General features: G+C 35.9%; 4 protein-coding genes and 1 non-coding gene across 6 annotated transcripts; 3 read left to right on the top strand and 2 right to left on the bottom strand.

The window, feature by feature from the left end:
• The first annotated feature begins 3,119 nt into the window (after positions 1 to 3,119).
• Positions 3,120 to 6,576, top strand: LOC18603589 (COBRA-like protein 7). Its single transcript, XM_007035653.3, has 2 exons — positions 3,120 to 4,004; positions 4,740 to 6,576. The coding sequence occupies exons 1-2, from the start codon at positions 3,464 to 3,466 to the stop codon at positions 6,155 to 6,157; spliced, it is 1,959 nt and encodes a 652-aa protein (XP_007035715.3). The 5' UTR covers positions 3,120 to 3,463; the 3' UTR covers positions 6,158 to 6,576.
• A 496-nt stretch (positions 6,577 to 7,072) lies between these two features.
• On the bottom strand, positions 7,073 to 11,576 carry LOC18603588 (two-component response regulator ARR2-like). The gene is made up of 6 exons (XM_007035651.3): positions 11,064 to 11,576; positions 10,357 to 10,509; positions 9,867 to 10,247; positions 9,215 to 9,291; positions 7,913 to 9,100; positions 7,073 to 7,810 (listed from the first exon to the last, which is right to left on the bottom strand). Exons 1-6 carry the CDS (start codon positions 11,236 to 11,238, stop codon positions 7,739 to 7,741), a joined length of 2,046 nt encoding a protein of 681 aa, XP_007035713.3. The 5' UTR covers positions 11,239 to 11,576; the 3' UTR covers positions 7,073 to 7,738.
• Positions 11,577 to 19,170: 7,594 nt separating this feature from the next.
• LOC18603587 (exonuclease DPD1, chloroplastic/mitochondrial-like) lies at positions 19,171 to 22,380 on the top strand. Of its 2 annotated transcripts, XM_007035650.3 has the most exons (5): positions 19,173 to 19,757; positions 19,860 to 20,058; positions 21,002 to 21,617; positions 21,746 to 21,954; positions 22,023 to 22,380. In XM_007035650.3, the coding sequence occupies exons 3-5, from the start codon at positions 21,019 to 21,021 to the stop codon at positions 22,232 to 22,234; spliced, it is 1,020 nt and encodes a 339-aa protein (XP_007035712.3). In that variant the 5' UTR covers positions 19,173 to 19,757; positions 19,860 to 20,058; positions 21,002 to 21,018; the 3' UTR covers positions 22,235 to 22,380. The 2 variants fall into 2 exon arrangements, with proteins under 2 accessions (XP_017975390.2, XP_007035712.3); XM_018119901.2 differs by having other exon boundaries at positions 19,171 to 20,058; positions 20,961 to 21,617.
• Positions 22,381 to 22,448: 68 nt separating this feature from the next.
• On the bottom strand, positions 22,449 to 22,522 carry TRNAT-AGU (transfer RNA threonine (anticodon AGU)). The gene has a single exon. It is a non-coding gene; the product is annotated as a tRNA-Thr (tRNA).
• Positions 22,523 to 22,856: 334 nt separating this feature from the next.
• On the top strand, positions 22,857 to 25,488 carry LOC18603586 (protein DEHYDRATION-INDUCED 19 homolog 4). The gene is made up of 5 exons (XM_007035647.3): positions 22,857 to 23,158; positions 23,270 to 23,418; positions 23,950 to 24,027; positions 24,461 to 24,717; positions 25,194 to 25,488. The coding sequence occupies exons 1-5, from the start codon at positions 23,077 to 23,079 to the stop codon at positions 25,300 to 25,302; spliced, it is 675 nt and encodes a 224-aa protein (XP_007035709.3). The 5' UTR covers positions 22,857 to 23,076; the 3' UTR covers positions 25,303 to 25,488.
• The last annotated feature ends 700 nt before the right edge of the window (positions 25,489 to 26,188 follow it).

The following is a 26,188-nucleotide window of genomic DNA, read 5'->3' as shown; positions in this document are numbered from 1 at the left end:
GAGTAATAATTATGTTAGCTTTTTGTCAAAGGATTCCGAAGAATCAGAGAGTTCACATTTGAATAAATACAGTATAAGGAAAGATGAAATCATATGAAAATAACTTCAAATTGGGAAAAATTTTATCTCCTCCTAAAAGGTGATTAGAATCTCTTAGACTTTACTCATTTCTTTTCCTTCCTTTTAACTTTTTGGACGTCTAAGGGAGCTTCCACACTTTACCATGGCCAAACCCTTTTGTTCTTTTTCCAAGCATGATTGCTTAGTTGGAACAGCCTATGCATAGATGGATTGCAATCTCCAGAACAAATATGAAAGTGGGGTTATAACCATTAATTAAATAAACCAAATGGTTTTGTTTTGTTGCCTTGTATGGAATCAATTTAGTTTTGAGTTTGATTGATTCCTCATTCAATTAACTGCAATGGCTGATAACAATGTTGTAAGGACCGATAGCAAATTTTTCTTCACCAAGAAGAACAAGATAGGAGGAACAATGTGCACATAAATTGACTGAAAAAGTGTGTTAAGATATATAGGACCTACAAACACAGGGAAGGTCGGTGAATTGTCAAGTCTGAACAAACCCCAATTGCTCCACTTAAAATTGACACAGAAGAAAAAGGTTTTGGACTCCACTACCAATGATATCAGTTCATGGATTGGTGACATTGCATGCCAATGCTCACAGACAAATCAACAACGATCCTATTCCTAACCTATAAAACCAGACAAAGTCTTTGTTTGGTTAGCAGTCTGCATATGGGGCTGTGTTCCCGGGTCCCTTTGATGATTCTGATCACTCTGTGAAAGAGAATTTTCTAGTGAGCATTTCATTCTCAAACCCCTCCCTCCCACATGCCATGTATGGGTACACCCAGTATTATTATAGCTTTACCAGCTTCAAATCTGGCAAGTTTATGATGCTTTTCATTGAAAAATGAAAATTGATGGTTCTTTGTGGGACTAATGGAATCTGGTGGTGAGCTTTTCTGGTGGCAAACCTTTTGTTGGTTGTTTATAATAAACATCAGAGCTGAGTAAATTTCCAGGCTCATCACTTGCATTTGCATCAATCGCTCAGGTATTTGAAGAGAACTTTGACTGGTTTGTAGAAGTAATGGTGAAGCAAAGAGGAAAATTAACAGATTCTGCTAGACAAAGTAGTCTTTTTCACTCAATTAAAAGGATAGCTTTTGAATTAAAAGCGACCCTCCTTTACTCTGCGTGTATATAGTTTCTGTCCAAGGACCAATAACATAGCAGAATTATTAGTTGAATTTGCTGATAATTGAATTTCATTGTCACATTAAGAGGCTGAGAAGTCGCAAAGGTTGTTTTGAGTGGTATTTCCATGGTCAACCTCTGATTTTCCTTGGAGAAATGCTGTAAACAAAATGAGTGCTTGATGTAACTGGCCTTGTCTTACGAACAAGTAAAGAGGTCCAATTCTAGACACTATTAAGAGAGATCAAATCATGCCGGGTATTTGTTGTATATGCACAAAATTTTACTCTATTATTGAGGGTTGGCTCTCTCCAGATTTTCCCTCACCTCTAAACAAAAAATAGTTAGATTCTACACTTTATTAGTATTTCGTTATTTTAGCAGTGGCACTCAAAATAAGGTGGCTGCAGCCGAAGTTAGCCTCTGCAAGAGCAGATAGGAGTCCATGGAATCCACGTTGGAAGTATAGAATCAGATACACTGAAGATGCTTTTTCATAGATGATGAACGGGGGACACAGTTTGAGGGGCACGGTGTCCAAGAAATGAAGTGGCGGCGACACCTGCAGAAGGGAACAAACAAGCTGTAAGGCAATGTTCCAACAAAAAAGCCATTCATTCCGGGTAGTATACGTAGTACCCATGTGCTGACGGGGGCTGAAAGCCTGAAACTATGGGTTCATGCATGCTGCACGTTTTGATTGATCTTATTCGTACAAAAACTTTGCCTTTCATAAAATTTTACTTACTCTTCCCTATATATACCAGGCTGAATCAAAGATTTGTTGATGATATTCTTAGCTTTGTTGGTAATGACTGGTTCCTGGTTTTGGTCATGTTCCACTCTTTCAAACTCCTGAGGAAACAAAGTAGCCAAGGAAACTGGAAAAGACCCATGGAACCTGATATTCTGAAGTTATAGCAAATGCCTGGAGCTCGTAAAGTTTGTTTGTTTTCCAGGATTAACCAATACATCAAAGAAGAAGGATGACAGCCAAATTTATTAAGACCATGAGTGTGAAACCGACCGGGTTTTTGTCTCGACACTTTCTTGCGATGACAGGGACCCCTTCACAGATGCTAAAATGGGCTTGGGTTTTGCTCTTTGGTCATGGATTAGGCAGTTTCTTGTAACGAACCACAAGAAATGGATTGAACAAAACAATGAATCCATATCCATTTCACTGTTCAGAGCTTGAAATCCAATACTTTTCCTTCTTGGGCTGACTCCCATCTTCCCAATCCTTTTAAAGAAGAATGGGCATGTGCTTTAGTTACCAGCACAGACGAAGACGTGCCCGCAACAAAAGCCGAAGATTGTGCAAGTTATTGATCTCCCTCATCTCTTGCATGAATTCCTTTCTTTTTTTCTTCTATTTTGACTGTGAATTCCTTGCTGTCTTTGCATGAATTGGTCCCCTTTTGCAAACATCAAACCCTTCCTCAGATTATAAGCTTCTTTTCTTTTTCTATGTATGATCTCACTATAAGCATACTTCTTTCTTAATAATGCTTCAAATATAAATCTACAATTTGAAACGAAAACGATAATCATGAATCATAACTATATACCATTCTTTTCGTTTAGTTTTTATGTATAAAATTTATTCATTGATAATACATTAAATATAAAATTTAAAATTAAATAAATAAATATTTAAAGAAGAGGAAAATAATGATTTATCATCACCAACTTTAATGATAGAAAAAAAGTCACCAACTTTATCCTCCAATAAAATACTAGCAAGTAATATAAAAGAGCCAAGCTGGAGCCCATAAGGCAACGGTTCCCAGCCCTCTGTCTTCACACGCAGTAACGCATTCACACGGCACCCAATGACTTTCTTTCCAAATTCAAAATAGAGGAAAGAGCCAAACCGTGGCAACAAAGGCGTACCCTTTTCATTATTGCAACAACGGGAGCTTTTTTTCTTCTTTCCTTCCTTCTTTTTCTTACCCATTTTCTCATTCAAAGACCCTCTCTTTGCCCCAGAAATAAGCCCTTTTGTTTCAATATTTAAAGCCAAAATCAAAAGCGTCTGCTTTATAAAATATTTCCTCGGAAAAGATCAAAAGAATCATGCTTTCAACTTCCAGCTTCTACTAGGCTGTCTTGTTTCGATCACGCATCCCTCTTACGCGTTTCCATTTCGCTACAAAAACTTTGGGTTTCTTCCGTTTTTTTGATTTTTTCCTTGGAAAAAGAAGAAAGAAGAAAAAAACCCAGAAATAAAAGTATGGGTTTGAAGTCCTACAATTTGCTGTTGATCTTCAAGCTTTTACTGGTTTTCTTATCTGTTTTGCCTCATTCCATGTCTCAAACTGAGGAAGCCCCATCCCCGGCTGCTAATTCTTGTAACGGGGTGTTCTTGTCTTATACTTACAGTTCGGGAACCAAGTTGAAACCCACTGATCCGACTCACCAGCCGTACAGATTCGAGTCGGTGTTGACGGTGCTGAATAACGGTGACGAGAAGCTTAAATCTTGGAGGGTTTTTGTGGGGTTTAAAAACGATGAGCTTTTGGTTTCGGCGTCGAATGCGGTATTGGCCGATGGGACGAGTTTGCCTGCGAATGTCGGGAACGGGACCCATTTTGCAGGATATCCGATGAGTGATCTGAAAACGGCGATTGAGACAGCCGGGGATTTGAGTCAGATGCAAGTTCAGGTTAAGCTTGTTGGGACTCAGTTTGGAGTGGCGGCCCCTGATGTGCCTTTGCCTGAAAATATTGAGCTTGCTAATGATGGGTTCGTTTGTCCTACGGCTTCTTTGCAAGGTAAAAACAACATTTTTTTATTATTTTATGTTTGGAGGGGGGAAATGGTTTGATTTTGTTGTGTCATAGATTACAAAAACGAAATTGACAAATAGAATTTGAGTCCTATTTGGATTTTTGTGGATTTGGTCAAATTTCAATATTTGGGTTGGAACAAAGAAAGATTATCATATGAAAAAGAGTGGAACAATTTAATTGTTAGGCGTTTTCTAGGTGAAATTTATAATTTGGTTGAAGTGAATCATTTGATAAGAATCTAAAGAATTCTCTATGGAAATTCTCAATAGAATGTGTAAGCCTTATATCTAGGGTCACATGTTGGACTGAATCTTTATTACTAGGAAGTGTCTGTTGCTGTTATAAAAACCACCTCTTGGTATAAGATTCTATTACACTGGGTTATCCTCACAATGTTTTGGGCTGTTCAATTACCAATTCGTGATAGAAACTCTCATAAGACTGCATCTCCTTGAAAGGAACTGTTTGATCCTGTGTCAAGCTTTTATGCTTCTAATTAGGCTGATTGTTGTCATCTGATCTTAGTCTTCAGCATCAATTTAGTTGTTCATAATATCCATTACCATGACACTCACTCCGCGCGTGTGTATGTCTGTTCTAATAGGCAAATGAGAAAAGGAAATAACCTTTTCTTTGTCAAGTTGGTTGTGAATTTTATTTTCAGTAATCTTTTGTCATATTGACGGGCATATGTTTGACTTTTGGTGGTTCTTCCAGGTAAAAATGAGATGCAAGTTTGTTGCACCAAAGACCCAAAATTCAAAACAAATGTTACGGTAGATGAGGAATTCCTGCCCAGGCAAAGTGGTGATCTTACGATAATGTATGATGTGACCAGAACATATGATTCAAGCTATTGGGCACAGGTTACTATCTCAAACAATAACCCCCTTGGGCGTCTTGATAACTGGAAATTGAGCTTTGATTGGATGAGGGATGAGTTCATCTATACCATGAAAGGGGCTTATCCTTATGTCGTTGATTCGTCTGACTGCATATTTGGCCCCCAAGGGACGTACTACAGGGATCTAGATTTTGGTAATGTGTTAAATTGTGAGAGGAGGCCAACAATTATTGACCTTCCTCCAACAAAGGCCAATGATACAACCCTTGGGCTAATCCCTAAATGTTGCCGAAATGGTACAATCTTGCCACGTACAATGGATCCAAGCAAGTCAAGTTCAGTATTCCAGATGCAGGTCTTTAAAATGCCACCAGATCTCAACCGCTCTGAGCTCTCTCCTCCTCAGAATTGGAAGATCAATGGCACGTTGAACCCTGATTACAAATGTGGCCCTCCAGTGCGTGTAAGCCCAAGTCAGTTCCCAGACCCAAGTGGCTTGCCAAATACGACTGCAGTTGCCAGTTGGCAAGTGGTTTGCCATATTACACAGCCCAAGGGTGCAAGTCCGAAGTGCTGTGTGTCATTTTCTTCATACTACAATGATTCAGTTGTCCCATGCAGGACTTGTGCATGTGGGTGCAGCAATACGGCCCATCCTTGTAGTACAACTGCTCCAGCTATTCTTCTTCCACCTGAGGCACTTCTCATTCCATTTGAGAACCGGACTGCTATGGCTAAAGCTTGGGCTGATCTTAAACACCTAACAGTACCAAATCCAACGCCATGTGGTGACAATTGTGGGGTCAGCATAAACTGGCATGTGTATACAGACTACTCTCGAGGATGGAGTGCAAGGATCACAATCTTCAACTGGGATGAAACTGCCTTCCCTGATTGGTTTGCTGCGGTACAAATGGATAAAGCAACCCCTGGGTTTCAAAAGATGTATTCATTCAACGGAAGTGCCTTGGAGTTGAATGGTGTTAACAATACTATATTCATGCAAGGTCTTCCTGGATTAAATTATATTGTGGGAGAAACTGATGGAGCCAACCCACAGAAAGATCCTAGGGTGCCTGGAAAACAACAGACGGTGATCTCATTTACCAAGAAAAGTACCCCTGGCATTAATGTGGCTGCTGGTGATGGGTTTCCCTCTAAAGTGTTCTTCAATGGGGAGGAGTGTGCACTTCCTTCAGTATTGCCAACAAACAACAGTAATAGAAAGGGCTCAACTACAGTACTCTCACTCTTCATAGCAGTTCTTGTGTTCATGTTGGTGCAGCAATAGCTGGAATGAGCCACTACTTGGTTTTTGTTGTCCTTCTTTTGCGATTCTGTTTCGTTCATGTTGCATCAATGGCTGCGATGAGAAGGGACCTGGTTTTGCGGCTGATACTGATTTGTTAATTCTTTCAATGGTTTCAACCATGTGTTTTGGCATTACCACAGATGCCCCTACCATGATTCTTGTATTGAGGATGCTGTGGAATTTGAAAGTACATAGATTGCGATCAGGCTTATGATGGCAGACAAACATGCTCTTACCATGATTATATAAGAATATTGTTGGATGAATACTATTTAGACAACACTGATTCTTTATGTTCCTTTTCATGTTACTTTCTTGGATTTTGTGATGATTCCTGGTTTAGTTTTGTATAAATTCTAAGACAGATTGATTATTCCATTGTGTTCAACTTTAACCAATAGCCATCTTTTTTCCTTTTTCTTTTTCGATTTGCCAAGATATGATGTCCAATGGCAAGCCAGGAGAAAATGTCAATTTGAGATCCCATTCCCATTTATCCGTTGAGGATAGTAAAAGAAGAAAATTTCCTACCTGCAGTCACGAAATCATCTGAATTTGAAAGCTCTTGTGCATTTATATTGGAGGATTGCATAGTTCTGATACTATATTGGAAGGTTCACTATGGTAAAGTTTGTTGTTTCACCACTTCAACGTTCAAATAAGAATGTAATTATTAAGCGAATTCGATGTCGAATGTAATTGTTGAGAAAAGTGATTGCAGAGTACATCCGAGTTGTTAACTAAGCCATGTCTAGGATGCAACGTTGCCAAGAACTTCAATCTGCATGGTATCAGAATATTGTATATAATACACAGCAAAAAACCGAATGAAACAGGTCTCATACTACCAATACCTGTTGAAAAGAATCAAGAAAACGAAAAGAACATCAAATGAAAGCAGAAATGAGGATCTCATGAAAATTCAGGGCGAGAAAATAGCCAGAAATGAATACCCAGACTTATGTCTAGAGCAATCAAATGGTATTTACATGACAGTCAATTCCTTGAGAAAGAAACAATAAAAGTAAACAAAAAGGAGACAGGATAGCATCCCCCCTTGAAGAAAGAGATGTGATGAAATAAAAAAAAAAAAAAGAAAGAGCAAACTTCATCTGTTATTAAAGTTAGAAAGTCTCCTACGGTCTGCAGACATCTAGAAACAACGCCTCCACAACTTGACATGTATCCTGCTTGACACCTTTAAAAGCACCCTAAAATTAGTTGCTTCCTGCCAGATTTTGCTACCAAAAACAATCAAAATTTTGCATGAATGCCTTTGCATATCATGCAGATGTATCTTACATGCTTCAGAATTATCTTCCAATGGTAACTGATCCATCCTGATTATCAGTCCATCTGGTCCTGTTATGTTCAAAAGAAACCAGCACAACATGACATTCACAGAGGAAGATGCTGTTCTTGAAACTAAGCAAACATAGTTCCTTGAAGAAAGAGAAACTTGAGGTCCCACTGACTGATTGCAAAAGAGATATGTCTGTTACAGTGAGTATGTACATCTGAAACTGCAATCATGAAGAGAACTGGAGCATGGAAGATCCCCTACACTGGAATATTATCCATGGAATACCCATCAAAATCAAACTCATTTTCAGCTGGTGCAATACCGTCTTGCTGCCAGAAAATGGAACTTTAGTGTAAGTAAATCTGCCCAATGATTCATGAAAGTGAGTACTGTCTTAAACAGACATTATAAGGATAAAGAGAAAAAATAACCTGTTTTAGAAGAGCACTCATGAGATCCTCTTGTCCAAAGTGATCAGGGAATAGATTGGCAGGGCCAGCATCGGCAACTCTCTCAGACTTGATCCTTATTGTATTGTCAACAAGAAGATTGTTGAGATGATGATTAACATTTTGTGCATTCCCCTGCTCTGTACAATCTCCTGCAGAGAACATTGCCTTGCTTACAACAGCAGCGCTCCTGTTCTGTCCGTTCATTTGGCCAGAAGAAAATCCTTGTTGAACCAAAATTGATTGTGCAAGATCAAGGTTGCCTTGAAGGGAGTTTGAATGCTGAGAGGCATCAAATGTCATGCCTACATTCTGTAGCTCCCAATTTTGGGGTTTATGTTGATTCAAGTCATTAAATATGTCATAACTTGGCATGAATCCTCCTGATCCTTTTACGTCTGAGTTAATATCTTCCTGAAAGGCTCCTTTGGATGTGAGACTAGATATCCCTGGTGTAGTTCCAAGAGGGAAACTATTACCAGGAAGTTCTGAAGTGTGATTCATAGGGAAATTCAACAGTGAAGAGGTCTGTGAAACTGGATTGTAACCAGGGCCTCTGATATTTTCTGGAATTCCATTTCTTGTAGAGACATTAGCAGCAATTCCATTTGATAAAATAGGCTGTCCCAAGGTTGACGGAAGCCTGGGAGCATGACTACCAGTAGAATCATTGAGTATCTGCCCTCGTGGCTGTGGTTGAGCCATCTGGATTAATAAAGAATTATTTTGGCTACCTTGCACGCCATGGGAAGTGACTTGCATATTTATGTTTCCTATTGATTGAGCAGAGTGGTGCAAGCTGGCAAGCTGCTTTGGCTCCATAGTTGTAGGAATTCCATGAAGCAAATTTAATTGTTTATTATTGTTCATATGTTGTTGCTGCCCTTCTCCAAATCTCAACTTCGGGTTTTCAAAGCTAAAAATGTTTCTTTGATCAACAAGGGGCATAGCTATGCCAGATTTAGCAGTTGACCGACCAAGCCCTGCTGCTTGGAATGTGGCAAGACTTTGTGCAGGAAGTTGACCAGTTGCAGCAAGAGTTTGAAGATCAAGTCCATTGAGTGGAGACAGTGGCCCAAAAGTTGCTTCTTGGGGGCTCATAAAAGAATTATTCAGATTACTCTGGTGCTGTGATACCCCACTCAGCCTTCTAAGATACAAGCGATATTTCTGATCACATGATAACACAGTGATTATTATCAAAGGACCAAATATACTTCTGAGAATTGTTTATTATATGCAAACGCAGGCTAAGTTTGTGTATTTAGTGGATGTGTACCATACCTGAAGGTGACTCGCAACATTTTCTCTGGTAAGACCAGGAACATTCATCAACTCCAAAATTTTCTTTGGAACAGCCTCTGTATAAGAAAATCGAATGGAAAAATCATAAGAGGGGAATGACAGCAGCAGGTACCAAATGTAAATGAGTTAAGTTAATAAAAGAAGGAGAAACATCAAAAATCAACAGGCAAGTAGTCGTAGTTGAAGTTAATTTAAAGCATATTTCAACAGCAATTGAACTGAAAGAAAGAATATTAATATCTAATTCTTTTGACAATTGCAATATAATTCAATTAAAAAAGGCATGAGCTTATACAAACAACAAATTATATAATAACAGAGAACTTTAATAGTTTAAGATGCCGCTTAGATCTAATACATGCTAACCATGGAAACACACTTCCACTCAGATCCATGAGTACCAGAAACCTCAAATATAAAAGATTAAAGTAACAATACTTCTGCCTATGCTTATATCCCTTCTTCATAGGTACAAGGAGTTTCAGCAGTATTCAAAAAATAAGCGTACTATCAATACAAGGTTTCAACATTTTTAGTCATTGCTGGTAATGATAAGCTGCTCTATTGAAAGGATATAACATTCAGCAAATAAACATCAGCAAATTGAAAGATATGGGTGAAAGATTCGTACTGTCAATGCCTAGTTGATTAACTGCTGCAACAAACTGTTGATGGAGCTCAACAGACCAGACAACCCTCGGCTTCTTCAATGTGGATGTATCATCCCTCTCCTCAGCTTCATCATCATCATCCTTCCGCTTTTTTGAGCTTTTCCAATTCCCTTCATTAGCTGAGGATGAGTAATCTGCCTCTTCAGATTGTTTGGGCTGCCGATCTCCTTCTTCTACACTTCCTGATTGCTCAAAGTCCTTCCACTCATTCTTCCTCTTCCGAACCACATGCTGCCATATGTTCTTCAGCGCCTCGATACGAACTGGTTTAATAAGATAATCACAGGCACCATGTGTAACACCCTTCATAACTACATGTTTCCCATCATCTGCTGACATCACTGCAAAAATACGAAGTCGACTATGAGGCCAAGAAGTACTCCCAACTGCATGAAATTGTCAATTCATTGTGATTAAATCCATGTCAAATGTTTATGATAGAGTGCTTACTGATAACAGGGAGGTCCATCTCTAAACCAATATGCTCAAGAAGTTTGAATCCATCCATGTCCGGCATGTGGACATCACTGATAACAATATCAAACCCATTTTTGTTCTCTCGTAGCAAAGACAATGCAGTCTCTGCTCGATTGCATTTGGTAACTGACAAAAGAAAAGAAAAGAGAAGAACAACATCACAAATCAACCAATCATCCATCAAATTACAAGAGTATCAACCTCTTAGCTCCAAACAAAACGCATCCCCAAGAAAAAAAGAACCTCCCTATTTTACATATGCACAAATCCAAACAAATCAAGCCCCAAAATGACCTTTAAGGCTAATGGAATACTTCAAGGAATTTGTAGAAAAAACGCTATCTCAAACCAAGTTACAAAACCTTACATAACCCATACCTGGAACAAAATTATAGTTCAGAAGCATTACAAAAATGCCATACTGTTCCCAAATCTAACAAACAAAGATCACTTGTTTTTGTTTTTCCACTATGGACCCACAAAAGAAAAAATCCACACAAGCAAGAAAAAAAAATTAAAACCCAAGAAATGATCATTGACAATTCATATAGTAGATACTCAAAACAAAAACAAAAGCCATGACATGAAAACAGAAAAACAGTAATCAAAAAACCAAGAATTAGAAGACAACCCAAGAAAGAAATATGACCAAAAAGGAAGAAAACTTCTGTTTATAATACCTTCATAAAGGCAAGTTCTTAGCATCTTTTCCAAGATCATGAGACAAGTTGGATCATCATCAACAACAAGCACACGCAAACCTGCAGGAAACTGATCAGGAACTACATCTCCTGCTTTCCAAGCAGCACTTGAGCTAGCAGCTGACATGGATCCTTTTCCGCTACTCGAATTCATCTCTCAAGAACAAAACTGATCCAAAACCAAGAAAACCCCACAAAGGAAAAAAGGGTATGTAAAAATTTTGCATAAAGATGCTGCCTTCACATGCTTGAACTTGAACGAGGCATCCCAAAAAAGATTGATACTTGATACCCCCACCCCAGTTGAAAATTCAAAGCACCCACAGTTTAAGATAAGCTAAAAATTTGAAGGGAAGGAGAGAGAGATTTTTCGGGATTATTTAGAAAGAGAAAATAAAATTTATATAAACTCTTGGTGAGATTGAAGGTTGAAGGCATTTGCTTGTCTCAGCTTCAAGCTCAAAATCTCTGTTTTCTGGATTATTTTTTTAGCATTATTAATATTATTTTATTTATTAAATAATTATGGGAAATTTTTTATTTTTTATTTTTTTTAATATTCAAAAGTGGGTCAGTCCTAGAAGAGTGGATCCAGCTCACACATGAAGTTAACTAACTCCACACATCCAAATCTACTCCAACACAAGTCCAACGTTAAACCTTGTTCCCCCATTTTTTCACTGTTTTTACTTCTTTTTTCTTTATTTCTTTCTTTCTTTCTTTCTTTCTTTTTTTTTTTTTACTTTTTTACCTTCTCAGTTTAACTGAAAGTAAAAAAAATCTGCCCTACCATTACTCCTCTGCTTTACCAAGTCAAATTCTCATCCAAATATTTTCTCAAAAAAGTTTAAATTTTCTTCCACTAACCGACTTTGATTAATTTCTTTTTCTTAGAAAAAAAATCTCAAATCTTTAATGCTCTCTCATTTAATTCTAATTTCGAATTTAAAATACCATTTTTGATAGATTGGTAAGTCAAATCATATAAAACCCCTAAATTTCTTCTACTAATCAATTTTGTTGCAACTCTTTCTTAGAAAAAAATCTCAAAAATTTAATGCTCTATCATTTAATTCTAAATTTGAATTTAAAATACCATTTTCTGTAAATTCATTCGTCAAATGACTTAAAATTGGATTTTTACGTGTTATTTTCACAAATCAATATAAAAAAAACACTCGTCAAAAGTATATTTTATTGTTCATGATTACCATTTTAAGCTTAAAACAATTAAACTCAAAAATTATGACTTGAATGGATTTGATTGTGTTCGTAACGCAATTAGGTTTTGAAAAAAGCTCTTGAATAAAAATTTAAAATAACAAAAAATATAATAAACGGTAATCAATATCGTGATCGTAGGTATTTTTACAATTATTTTTCGTCGATAATTCAATTTGTTTCTCTCGTATTAGTACTTTATGTCGATAATTAAATTTTGTGTTTTTTATTTAAACCTTAATAAAAAAGAAATTAAAAAAAAAATGGCAAATGCAACCTCAAACCCACTTGCAATTGTGGGGGAGGCTGTGGTTTCCACTTTCAAGTTCCAAGAGTGGCCATTACTTATTCACACATATAAATACTCCCCTCCCCCCCAAAAAAATAAAACGGAATCCCCGTAAAAGCCCCAACAAACGGAACAGAAACGGAATCCCGTTGAAGATCTCTATTTTATTTTTAACAGAGAGCTCTTCTTTTTAAGAGTTTCCCGTTCATCTGATGCTAACCCTTCAGCTATTTTACCTCTGTCAAGTTCTATTCCTCCCTGACGAAGCTTTTATTATTATTATTATTATTTTTAAATTTCCATTGCCCCATTCCCCCCTTTGACACGTGTCCTTCCGTAGATAAGGTCTCTTTGGCTTGTATTGGTTTGCAGGGAGGGAGGTTTTTTTGTTTCTTTCTTCTTCTTTTTTTGTCTTTTTACCTTTTTATATCTAAGGTAATTAATTTGTGATTAGGTTAATTAATCAAACTTATTGTTATGACTTGGTCCTCAAATTTACCATAATATTATCCATTTATTTATTTGTTGAAATTAAAATTTAAGGTTGGTTTTATTTACTAATTCTATTTTTTTATTTTAATATAATTTGGTATATAAAAAAATTTAGCACAAAAATTTAATTTTCAAGTATTCTTCAATTTTTCATGTGTTTTTTTTTTTTTTGTGTAACTTAAAAACTCAAAGTATGGCATGTTAATAAATATGTGTTATTATGTGAAAATTTGACGTGTACCTGACTCAAATAATCAATTGAAAAAATGTGGTTTGAAAAAGTGATAATTTCGTAAATATAGTAAAATTGTTTTCTATATGTGTTGTGTGGAGATAAACTCCATAAAACTAACAATTCATTTTCTAAATTTAAATTTAAAACATTTAAAAAATTATAAAATACATTATTGAATTTGAAACTCGAATTAGATTAAAATTTTTGAATTCATACAATATCGTATTTGTTCTTCAAATCCAAATTTAAAAACCAATATAATGATAAACTCACTCCTGTTTTAATGCATGAGTTTCAACAATGATGAACATTTACCAAATTTCGACAAAGTGTTTGTAATCATAATCAATATTTCAATTCGAATCGTAGCATGCATGCACGTATCATTAAAAAAAATGTAAAGCCGAAAAAACATCTCATCATACGAATTGACTCCAAAAAAATGGATTAAATTATTTTTTAAAAATAAATTCTTTCTAGGAGAAGTAAAAAAGATTGAAAATGGGAGGCATGGGGATGGATTGGAGAGGAGAGTTAAAACTTATAAGCATGAGGAGACCTTTGCTTTTTACAGTGCAAGAAAAGCTGTGACACAAAAAGAATGCTAAAGTATAGCATGCTGCTGCCACACCGTATATTCCCTGCCTTAACCTTTTCTGCCTTACGATGAAGTTCAAGTCTTTCCCTGTCAAAAAGAAACTTTGGTTTTAGCCCCCTCCATTGAAACTCCATTTTTTTTTTCTTACCCCAAAGCCCAAGAAAAACCCTAAAACCCAAACCAGAAAAAAGAGAAAGGAAAAAAAAAAACCCAAGAAAACTCGAAAGTGTCACAACAGATTTAGATCTTCTCTTTAGAAAGTTTAAAATGATTTAATAATTATTTTGTTTATTGCTTTTTGGGTGTTTTTTTAAGCTTTTTATGGAGGAAGGAGATGCTTTTAAGGAGGAAAACGGAATATTTTTTTTGGTCTGTGACCCTCCCTAGCAACTGGTTTCACTCATAAAAAATAGTTTATCATATAACACGTGGCGGTTCGTGGAAGTTGGGGAAAAGTCCAAGCAAACTTTCCCTGTCTTTTTTACCATCTTTTCTTTCTATATTCTTTGTGCCTCAAAGAATGATGAGCGCCACCCCAAGCAACAACCCCTTATAAAAGTTTTTTCGATTTTTTTTAATTGCTTTTAATGTTATCTTCTATCACGTGGAATTGAATTATATTCTGGCTTTCTCTTTGTTTTGATTTTTTGATTTGTTTATCAAAAATAAAATATATCGAATCTCGTAAAATCTTGAAGCGGTCATTGTAAATTATGAATTCAAAATCACTTATTATCATAAGAAATACTTTATGGATTGAATCGACTCTCAACTTTGTTCATTAGTTTCTTATTGGTTAATTCGATTTTCAAAGTTTAGACTTTGTAGGTATCGAGAAAGAAATTTATCATTTGAGTGATAAAACTTGGTTTCTTACACGATTTTAGACAAAATGAGTGGTTTAAGATTATTTATAATCAAATGGTATTATTGATTACGTTTTCTTATATACGCAATTCTCACTACAAGTTTATATCGAAATTAAAAAATAATAATACATTAATTATTATTATTATCCTAAATTGTCCTTCCACGTTAAGTGTTTCGACATTTGTTAAAATTATCTCTTTATATTCATTGTCAATGCCATTATTTTCGCGTTGTTATGTTTCCATTGATTATATTAATATTTTTCTTTTATTGTCAACAAGTTGGCTAAATATTAACACAAACCTCTACTCTATCTATGATCAAATTGTACAATAAAATTATTTTTTAATATTTAGAAATAAAAAGAATGACACGTAAAGTGATATTAATATTAAAAAAAAGCATAAAACATTTTTTAAAAAAAGCTATGGAGAAGTAAGTAATACTATTAAATACTTTCGACATGTGAGGCATTGTAATAAAATAAAATAAAAATGCACAAAAAAAGCCAACATATAATTTAATTAAATGCTTCCTTACCTTCAAACTAAAATGCAATTTGAAGAAAAAACTTAAGTTTATATATAAAGTTACTACTAATGGCACATGGTACAAGTGCAAGTAAATTATTAACTAAAAAACAAAAGGAAAAATAAAAATAAAGCAAGTAGACATTATAATATATATGATATGTATTTTATCATACAATAGTTGTAGTAAATTAGGGGGAGAAAATGTAGAAAGTTTGCAATTGTTTATGTTAGAGAATAAAGTGAGTAGCTTTTAAGGTTAGATAAAATAAAATGTGCTTTGCATTTTAATTTACAATAGAATATGAATAATAATAATAATAATAATAATAAAGAATAAAACATCTAAAGAAGTATTTAAATTGATATGTAAATTCATGAAATAAAAAGAAATTTGTTGTCCAATACTAAAAAAGAATATGAACTTAAATACTAAAATAGTATTCGAAGATTGCAAATTATATGAAAAAATTCTCATTATTTGTTACAAAAAATATTTTATTGTTTGATATGTATTCATGTAAACTTATTAATTTTAACATAAAATTAACAACCGTCAATATTTAATTTCATATATTTCGTCATGTAAATACTTATTAAATCATCATATGTTACGTAAATAAAATAAAATAATTGACATTAAGTTTGACAATTGATAATATTTTATAAAATTACAAATTTGTAAAAGTAAAAATAAAATATAAGAATTTATTTAAATAAAATAAAAAAGTTTAAATAATACACAATACTTTAACAATTTTTTTTTACTATTTAAGAATGAGAATATATGGGATGAAAATTACCAAACTGTTTACAGCAATCCAGCTAAGTGACAACTTAGAACAGTGACAAGAGTTAGGGAGGGACCCACCTTTCCCTCAGGGGAAAAAAAAAGAAGGGGACCCACAGACCCACTTTAGAGTTGTCCACGTCAGCAGAGGTGCAACAAACGTGACGTGTTGGATGATCTTCAAAAGCATTTCGAAATCAGAGAGGGACACGTGGTGGTGTCCATTGAGCCCGACGGGTGGGTCCCTTCACCAACTATGCCCAGCGTTAAAAAAAAAAAGAAAAGAAAAGAAAAGGACCCCACCAAACAACGCGGAGAGATGGCGGGCCCACGCTTCGCAAGCGTACGTGCGCCTCTCCGTAACACGTCTCTTTCACCGCATAGCGAAATAAAAGAAAAGAAAAAAGAAGGCTATTAGTTTTTTTTTTTTTTAATTTTTTCAAATGTTTTTATTTTTATTTTTATAATATTATAAACGGAGAAAAGAAAGTAGGTTTGTCTTGGTAGGTTGAATCCAATGGCATTTTATTCTTTTATTATTTTGGGTCTAAGCATGTGTTTGTCTCTAGTCTATACACTCATATTGTATCATTTTGATTTCTCCTTCTTTTTGGTTTTATTTGATTTTGCTTTTTCGATCATACAAAAAGGTTTTATCACACCATTGCCTATTTTGTATTTGTACATGAAGCATAGGCAAGATAATAATATACAATAAATCATAATATTTAACATTACAAAAAAAAGAATGACGAAATTTTTCATAAAAAAATTCAAATTCCAACGAAAAATGTTATATTTATGTCACACTCCAAACCCATAATTTCATCTACCGTTCAAGATATGAACATCTTATCATATACCTAGATAATGATTTATTCTAAAATATATAAAAATAACTCATTTTAAATCTAATTTTTGTCAAAAAGATGGTTGAAGATTTCGTAAAAAACCCATGATTCTGACCAAAATTGATCAGGCTGTTGATTCCAAACTCACAGCTTGATCTGTAATTTAAGATGTGAACATCTTAACATATACCCCGATCACAATTGATTCTCTTGGTCTATGATAGTGCAAAAAGGTAAGGTGGGAGATTGAGATGAATAAGTTGATGGTTAAAGAAACCATGGTTTTCGATCATAATTGATCAGGCTGTTGATTCCATTAGGGTTTATTATCATCCATGCAGAGAAGCGTGTTGCATGCCAAGGATTGATTCTGTTGTTAAAAAGTAGCAAAAGCAATGGCCTGAGTGAATGGACGCAAGAGAAATCTCAAAAAATGGGCAAAAAATTGGGTGATCAGTCAGAGTTGGGTTGCTTTCACCTTTTTGATCCATTTATGGGAAACCTTTGAGGTTTTGCAACAAATAATACTATAAAGAAAAGGATAATTCAGCACGTGGGGATGGAAATTCTTGCCTCCCCGACTCCCAGCTTCTTTCAATTGTTTCACAAAAAAAACAATTTTCAATCAAAATTATTGAAGTGAAACCTGGGAACTACCTGTCAACCAAAAAGGAGGGGATGGGAGGGGATACACTTTCGGTGTACCAGTTGGAAATAGCTTGGAATTAGATCCACATCTCCAGGTTTATCGTACAGTTTGCCAGGCTTGCAAAACAGCTGCTCCCTGTCACCTTGGGCTGTCTTTTAGACAGATTTCACTGACCAAATGCTATCAGGTATCAAATCCTACTGTTAATTATACTTTTACCGTGGAATCAATGCCTCCAGGACACCAATCATTGTCTCTAGCTCTCTTCTGTTTAATGCCAAAGCTAAAATCAAAGTGAGGACAGGCCATGGGAACCTTCCCGCCCACATTGCTCCTCTTCTTCTTCCCAATTCTAATCAGGGACTGCGACCTTTAAAATAGATATCTACTACTATTCCATTCGATTGTATAAAATACGATTTTTTTATATTTGAACTTAAGACAAGTTCAAATAACCAATTTAATTTCAATAACCTCGGGCCTCCATTACTCTTCTAGGTAAAAGAAGTGCTTGCCAGGATTTACATGTTTTCCATGGGAAAAAATTAAAAATTTTCCCTTCAAGTTGCCAACTAGAGACCCGGAGCTTGACCCTGTGAATAATGGGATAAATACCCTTTTCTCCCGTGTCTAGGCCATCCCCTCCCCCTGGGATTGGATGGTGGAAATTTATATCCTTCACATGGCATTTTCCATGGTTCGCCAAGCTCATGATGATGTGGTTTGAAAGTTTTTAACTTTTGCTTGTTTTGCAGTTTTACCATACAGGGTTTTACGAATCAATTGGCATCCAATGTTGAACTTAATCAAAGGAGGCAATTTTTGTTGTTGGTTCATGTAGCAGTCCTATAAGTTTAACTACTCTGACCTTGATTGGACACATGTACCATATTTTAATAATGTATAAACTTATGCATTGATAAGTACAGTAAAACACAGAATTCTCATATCGATACAGTACTTCAAGCGTGGAAGATGACACATTTTGCTCCCTAATTGTAGTGCTCATAATATATTTGGCTAGGTTATAGGTACAGGCTTACAGTGAAATGCACAATCAGGATCGTAGTTTAGTATTAGTATACACGATTAATACAATTCAATTAAATCGTCAGACACAATGTCAGTCGAGCATTTCTTGTAATATTTTAGAGTTTAATTGGTTTATTATTTCTTTTTGCAGATGAACTGAAAGGATGCAAACCCCTTTTTCTTGGCAATTATTTTTTCAGGAATGTGCAAATCCAAAAAGGAGGACGCAACACCACTGTTGCTTTACATAAGACACTAAATTAATTGCACATGGGGTAACATTAGCAAAGCACCTGATTTTTGGCCTTAAGTTTTCCAAGAAGATGAAACAAAACCCCATCCCTTTCTCTCTCTCTCGGTCCCTTTTATTAGGCCAATGGTGTGTTGGCATCTTACTAAATCAAATGGGGGAAAAAGGCATTGGGAATGGCCTTTGTGACACAGCATCGGGTGGCATTATTGGCTTCATCTCTAAGTCAACATCCATCATTGGTTGGTACCACTGCCCCCTCAACCTCGCTCTTTGTGAAGGGAAAAAAAAAAAAAAAACTATGGTCTGCCTTAACCGAGTACAATTCCTTGCATGATTCCATGGGCAGCAGTGAAGCACGGCTCACACTTGCATCAAATCCAACCTCATGCTCTCTTGTACAGTTAAATGGCTTGGTGAAAATCACTGATCAGTTCAAGCCAAGCACAGAACAGATAAGTTGAGCTGGGTCTAGCTGACAGGTTATCACTTTCTATAAGAGGAGAGTGCTGACTATAATCTCAATTTAAGATTCATAATCGGACTCACATTTCTGCAATTATTTGAGTTAAAATATCATCCAACAGAGCTATAAGCAAGTTCTGAACATATTTTCGATCTTGCAGTTTCTTTAACAGGACAAGACAGAGAGAAATTTATTCTTGTCAATTTCTCCAAGTTCCTATATTTTCTTAATCCTTACACAGATAAGAGTTCAACGTTTTAGAAAAGTATAGATTAAGAAGGTTGGGTCGTAACTAGAATCTTTAGTTTTGGGTTCTGGTCATTCACAAGATTTTCCAAGAATGGGCACTGATTTGGGCTCAGCCTGATAAGGCTTCTGTTCGGTTTTGGTCAAAACAAAGGTTGGGTTGTAACTTTATAAAGTTTTGGTTACAAGATTCCAAATTCCAATGATCGAGTGTTCTTTTTTTTTTTTTTGTATTGTTTGCCCGTTGGTTGCCTAGGCGTCAAACAGCGCCAAAGAGAGGGTTAGTCCTTTGTCCCTGGAACTGCAAAGCAAAAAGCGTGCACGACCGACAGTTCCTTTGGGGCTTCAGAAATTGCACCATCAGCACTTTCATTCTCTCTCTAGACTGTTTATAATTTCAAAATGACCGTCCCAAAGGCCAATGTCGAAGTTTCCAGGTTTTGAATTCCCTAAAGGTAGTTCTTTTGTCACTGTTTTGTTATTTTGTGTTTCTTGTTGCTTCTTTAGATTGTAGCTCAATGAAACCCAGATTTTTTTTTTTGATTTGGGTTTTCTTTTATGGATAGCTTAGTGTGAGTGAAGTTGATGGGGGTGGATTTCTTTCTAGTTTTACTTTTAACATATCGTGGGTTATTGCTTATTGCTGGTAAGCATGTTTCTGGAAGTTATGTTATTGGGCTATGGTTTTGGTTCTGATATGTGTGCAATAAAGGTTCATTCTTTTCTGAAATCATAATTATTTAATTGGATTGAGTTTCTTCCTGATAAATTTGGCCTGTTATACATTCATTATTTGCTAAACGTATGTCATTGAAACCTATGGAAGTGAAGCCAGTGGCAATGGCAAAGTAGGGTGGAAGTTCTCATAGGACTACCTGTGGTTAAAAAAAAAAAGTAGTATATTTTTAGTTTTCTTATATGGTAAATGGGGATTTAAAGAATATAGAAGTCTAACTTACAATTCATAATTATCTCATGAGGACTTGCAAGTTATTACAGAGCATCTCAAAATGTCTGAGTCTGGCTGTGTTTCTAAATCACATAGTTGAAGCCCTGAAAGATTTTTCCATCCTTGCTTTTTTTCTTTTGTTTCTTTCAAGGATTAAGTATAAACGAAAGCTGTTTCAATATGGTACCCTGGTTTTCGTTAGGTTACTAAAACGCAACATCAACTGCAGGAACAATGGAAGAAAATTCAGTTCTTCTGAGTTAGAATTTAAATGCCTGGAGAATTAAAATTGAATTTCAATGTATTCTGTACTGTGGTTATGGCTCTACATAAAACTTTTTTTCTTCTAGTAGCATATGTAATTTTTACACCATCTTCCAGTTAACATTCTATTCCATGTTGAAACAGGTGGAATTGTTTTACTAAGTTGCAAGCTAATTTTGTTGCAGCTTATTGAGCCCAAAGGATGGCAGGTGCCGTTAGTTTTTCCCTTTTGCAATTTCCTAGATGCAGAATCCAGCCCTTACCACACTTTCAATCAACATATGTAGGCTGTTTGCCACACAAGTTCGACATACTAAGACATTCTTTCAAGGCTTTTTCTAAATTTAAGTTGCTAGGATCACATGATTTCGAGCCTTTTCAAGGGACAACTAATAGGACTCAGGTTTTGAGACCTAGATCAACAGAAAGTGGCCTAAGAACTAGAGACAAGGAGAAAGGTGAAAGAAGCAACGTTAGGCATGAATTCTTGGATGGACAAGTGCAGGCAAGCACTATTAGTTCTTCAGTTTCAAGTTGCCTTAGTAGCATCCAGTATTGTGATGCTAAACGCCAGATTTTAGAGAGCCAAGATCCAAAGCAATTTGTAAGAGTGTTCGTTTTTGATATTGAAACCACTGGATTTTGCAAAGAGAGTGGGCGGATTATTGAAATTGCAATCCGAGACCTTATGGGGGGAAAGAACAGTTGTTTCCACACCCTGATTAACCCTGAACAACATGTTCCAAATTCACACATTCATGGTATTACAACCAACATGGTGAATCAACCAGATGTCCCAAGGTATAGATCATCCTCAAACTCAACTGATGTTAAAATTTCTTACTTCAAGTTCATTGATTATCTTTATATTGATTGCCTCTCCACTTCAACTGGTGATCAATGCCCCATGCTGGATGACTGCTCGCTAGGATGAAGGACTTCATCCCAATCCTACTGCACTACATCAGAAGCCGCCAACAAATTCCTGGGAGCCTTGCTTTGTTTATTGCTCACAATGCACGATGTTTCGATTTACCTTTTCTTGTCAAGGAATTCAGCCGTTGTTCAATGGATATTCCTCCTAATTGGCTGTTTTTAGACACCCTTCCTCTGGCCCGCCAGATGATGAAGTTGAATGGTAAGAGCTTCCCCCCCCTCATTCTGCATAATTTTTCAGTCAGTTTGATTGTTTTATACTGTTAACAGGATCAAGGCTCTTCTCACTACAAGCACTCTGCGAACACTTTGACATTCAAGCAGTAGATGCAACACATAGAGCCATGTCAGACGTGAACTTGTTGTCAGTTATACTTGAGAGGATGACGGTTGACATGAAGCTCACGATTGCTGATTTTCTTGAAAAATCTTTCCAGGCTTCAGATCTCAGCGACTTGATGAAGACTAAAAAGAAGAGCTGAAACTAGCATTGTTTTATTGCTTGTAACTGCTCAAGTTGATCTATACTCTTGTATTTAAGGATGATCATATACTCTTCTTCGGGTTGAAAATGTATTCCTTTTGTTTTCATAGCAGTTGCAGGAAATGGAGGCTGGTCTGTGAACTATACTTGTGAGTGGTGAAAAATGGAGGCTGGTCTGTGAACTCGGCTTGTGAGTTGTGAAGAAAACGATTTGCTCTCGTTGAGAGTCGAACTCAAGACCTCCCGCTTACTAAACGGGTGCTCTAACCAACTGAGCTACGAGAGCTGGTTGACAAGCTGACCCTAACATCTTCCTTCTTTATCAGTTGCAACTTCCAACCAATGAAACGACAGCTCCTGCAAGTACGCGTGGATAGTCAGAAACAAACGACGTTACAAAACGCGTTTCAAAAATTAGTCCAATCAAATTCCTCCGTGACGTAGTTAATTCCTCGCCCGGTGACGGCAATCTCAACCACCCACTCAAAAAATTTTTTCGAGCAAAATCCAATTAGTTCAAAAGAAAGGGGCATTTCAACAATTTGTTAAAACTTAATGGGCAATTAAGCAAAAAAACCAAAAAGGAAAAAAAATGGTTCATAAAAGAGGCTGAACCCCGAACCAGAAGTTCGGTGGAGAGTCTCTCTCTGCTCTTTCTCTCTCCTATCGTTTCCTCGTTTCTTCCTTTCACTTCCATCTTTCTGGGTTTTTTTTCCTTTCATTTAAGGACTCGGTTCTAATAAGTTTACCAAATTTTACCCCCACAAGAAAGATTCGCGAATACTAGATCAAAAGAAGAAAAGAAAGTTGGGTTCTTTGTTTTTTTTTTTCCAGGAAAAAATGGAGTCAAATTCATTGAGCTTTCGATTCTCCAATCCTTCTTCTTTTTCCTCTTCTTCTAGGCGTCACCAATCTCGATCTGGTTAGTGTTTTCCCGTTTGTTTCTCGAGAAATTAAGAATTGAAATGAAAATTTTATGATGAAAATTTTGATGTTTCTTGTCTTGTATTGTTTGTTTGTTTGTTGTGGGTAGATCTGTTTCTGGGAGGAGGATATGAAGAAGTTGACGGCGACGAGGATTTAAAGGCGGAGTTCTTATGTCCGTTTTGCGCTGAGGATTTCGACATTGTTGGGCTTTGTTGCCACATCGATGAGGATCATCCTGTTGAAGCCAAAAACGGGGTACCCGTTTCCTAATCTTTCATATATTTATAATTCTTTGTTTCATATTGATGTTATTTCTTATTAAATTGATCAGAAAAAGATGAACTTTGTTAAAGCTAGGTTCGGTTATTGATGAAGGAAGAATATTCTGAAAGTTTGTGTGGAGTGGTTCTTAATTGGGAAAACAAAGTTGAAAATTTTGAAGTGGGACTTTTAATACTGTTGGTGTTGACTTGGGGATTTGACTTAGTAAGGTTTTTGATCATTTAGTTAGCTATGTGTCTTTTATTGTGGATTTTATTGCGGCTAGAGTAATAGATAGATGTTGTTTGCTTCATTAACAGTGTCTAGCATTCATTAACTGGAGAACAGTAGTGGGTTAAGTTGTTTAGCTTTCTAATTAATTGGATAAATTGTATGATTCTCCATACTTTGATTTATTCTTCTCCCAATTGATATGAGTTGTTGGTCCGCTGGACACATAACATTTCTTGAGAGTTACATTTGAATTTTACTTAATATGTGTTTGATTGAATTTTAATTTGTCAGGTCTGCCCGGTTTGTGCAAAGAGGGTTGGAATGGATATTGTTAGCCACATTACCATGCAACACGGAAATTTTCTTAAGGTATCCTTTTCGTGTGGATTTTTTTCGAAGCTTTGTTATATCTTGTTTGGTTCTGATGTCAAGGCTGGTTAAATAATGCTATTATCATGTATGTCTGGTCCGAATATTGATCTCTCCTTTTTTATAAGGCTAGACACTTTGATCTGCTTTCATCTTCACCATGGTGCCTGACTATATGTGCCATGGTGTAGCAATGCATGTGAAACATAATAGACTTCAGTAAGAGCATTTCTTCTCTTTTTTTTTTTTTTTGAATTGATTACATATCTGCTCACAGTGACCAAGATGATAGTGTGTTATCCCTGTAAAACACTTTCCCCATTCTCAGGTTGTTCTCTTCTTTGTAAATTTAAATGTCTTTAGTTTGTTTGTGAGGAAGCATGTCATGATGAATGACGGTTCAGGTTATTCCTTGACTGGATATTACGTGCAGCGCAAGCGGAGATTACGCAAGGGTGGAACCAATTTGACATTTGCCATGTTGAGAAAAGAACTGCGAGAAGGAAATTGGCAGGCCTTTCCTGGTGGATCTTCATGCATTGTTTCTTCTTCCAATGTAGAACCTGATCCATTATTATCATCGTTTATTTTTAATCCACCCACAGTTGATGAGCCTGTAAGCTTGCAGCCTCTTTCTATTGCTGAAGCACATGCAGTAAAGGAAAGCTCAAATAAAGAATTTCTAGAAAGGTATGACTGCTGGTGTCATTTATTCTTTTGATATTAGTCCTTTTCTTTCTCTTTCTGGTCCCTTAAGATTGATATGGTTGCCGGTAGTACACAATGCTCTTTGATTTAGTAAACAATTTTGAGGGGTAGGAAATGCCGTGGATTAGGCAGAAATTATTTTGTTTTTATTATTTGCCTTGCTAGTAAGTAAGTAGATACCACTTGATCATAGTGGTGCAATTACAATCTAGGCCATTTTTTCTATGTACAAGTCTTACCCTTGCTCGAAAGGACTATGAAGGCATCAATGCTGTCAATTGATGAAATTTTATCCACATTGGATGCATAGGTTTACCTGCATTTTGCATATTCTTCCCCTCCTACTGCTTAGTAGAAACTGCCCATGCCTTCTGGCACTGCATTAATTAGTTTAGATTCACTGTCGTGTGAGTTATCAATTAGATTTAATGTTCTAACACCATAGTTTCTGATGACAGAAAGTCTCAGCAGTCGCAACTGTCGGACAAGGACCATGAGGAGAAGGCTCAAAGGTGTGAGTGCATCCAAGGACTGTTGATGTCCACTATTCTCGATGATAACTTATAAGTTAATGGGGGTATTTGTAGTGGATATGCCAATATAATATTAGGTCTGAGAGTAAAGCATAAAGAGGGAAAGATCTTCACTCTTACCTCGGAAATGGAAATCGAATAGGTCAGCGGAACTATGTACTCCTACTATTGTATTTAGAACTTTTGTGCATAATGGAAAGATGGAAGAACTTCGCCTTTATATCTATAAGCTTGCTTTCTTTATATCTAAAGATCTGACTTAACAGAGTTATAACTAGATGTAATTACAGTTGCTATGCTATAACATGTTGGGCATCATTATTTATCTTAAAGCTTTGTCGTCTGCAGACAAACAAAACGAATTGTTGCATCTTTGGTTTACATCCTTGACTGAGTCATTATTTATCATTAGTTTGCTTCCTTGACTGAGTCATTGTCCTACGTTATGAACTTTCTGTCACCTAGGAGTCATGCCTGTTGATAGGGAATGTTGAAGGAAAAACAAAGTTTTTTACTTATAAAACGGTGCCGTTTTAGGACAATAAGCCAAATAATACCTTGGGTGAGGTAGGATTTACTAATCACTATCAAGATTTACCTGATTAAAGATTGCCTTAATCGTGTGTACCTACGTAAAACATTTTTCTTTTTATTTGTACAAGCAATTCAAATTTACTCTTTAAAGGATTTTAGAAATAATATAAAGGTAGTAAATTCATTCAAAATGTTCTTGTCATGAGCTCATTGCTTAAACTCGAAAGACATATTTATTAAGTGAAAAAAAACTCTTTACCTCATTTTTTATTAATTATTGAGATCTGTGATATTTTATTTCATTCAATTACATTACGTATCATTTTAATTATATCGAATCTTTCATTCATAGAAGAAAGGGACCCATTTCCACACATTATTGAAGA

The sequence above is a fragment of the Theobroma cacao genome, chromosome 4 (genome assembly GCF_053813885.1).
Source record: "Theobroma cacao isolate CCN51 chromosome 4, ASM5381388v1, whole genome shotgun sequence".
NCBI classification, from domain to species: domain Eukaryota; kingdom Viridiplantae; phylum Streptophyta; class Magnoliopsida; order Malvales; family Malvaceae; genus Theobroma; species Theobroma cacao.
Note: the sequence above shows the minus strand (reverse complement) of the source record. Positions and strands in the feature narration are given on the sequence as shown.

Excerpts from the sequence above, each read along its gene's own strand:
- LOC18603589 (XM_007035653.3), top strand. The coding sequence starts at position 3,464 with ATGGGTTTGAAGTCCTACAATTTGCTGTTGATCTTCAAGCTTTTACTG. Across the intron at positions 4,005-4,739 it reads TCCTACGGCTTCTTTGCAAG|GTAAAAATGAGATGCAAGTT; the intron begins GTAAAAACAACA and ends TGGTTCTTCCAG.
- LOC18603588 (XM_007035651.3), bottom strand. The coding sequence starts at position 11,238 with ATGAATTCGAGTAGCGGAAAAGGATCCATGTCAGCTGCTAGCTCAAGT. Across the intron at positions 10,248-10,356 it reads GATGGACCTCCCTGTTATCA|TGATGTCAGCAGATGATGGG; the intron begins GTAAGCACTCTA and ends GTATTTTTGCAG. Across the intron at positions 9,292-9,866 it reads TAATCAACTAGGCATTGACA|AGGCTGTTCCAAAGAAAATT; the intron begins GTACGAATCTTT and ends TTTCTTATACAG.
- LOC18603587 (XM_018119901.2), top strand. The coding sequence starts at position 21,019 with ATGGCAGGTGCCGTTAGTTTTTCCCTTTTGCAATTTCCTAGATGCAGA. Across the intron at positions 21,618-21,745 it reads AATCAACCAGATGTCCCAAG|GATGAAGGACTTCATCCCAA; the intron begins GTATAGATCATC and ends ACTGCTCGCTAG. Across the intron at positions 21,955-22,022 it reads CCAGATGATGAAGTTGAATG|GATCAAGGCTCTTCTCACTA; the intron begins GTAAGAGCTTCC and ends TACTGTTAACAG.
- LOC18603586 (XM_007035647.3), top strand. The coding sequence starts at position 23,077 with ATGGAGTCAAATTCATTGAGCTTTCGATTCTCCAATCCTTCTTCTTTT. Across the intron at positions 23,159-23,269 it reads GCGTCACCAATCTCGATCTG|ATCTGTTTCTGGGAGGAGGA; the intron begins GTTAGTGTTTTC and ends TGTTGTGGGTAG. Across the intron at positions 24,718-25,193 it reads AATAAAGAATTTCTAGAAAG|AAAGTCTCAGCAGTCGCAAC; the intron begins GTATGACTGCTG and ends TTCTGATGACAG.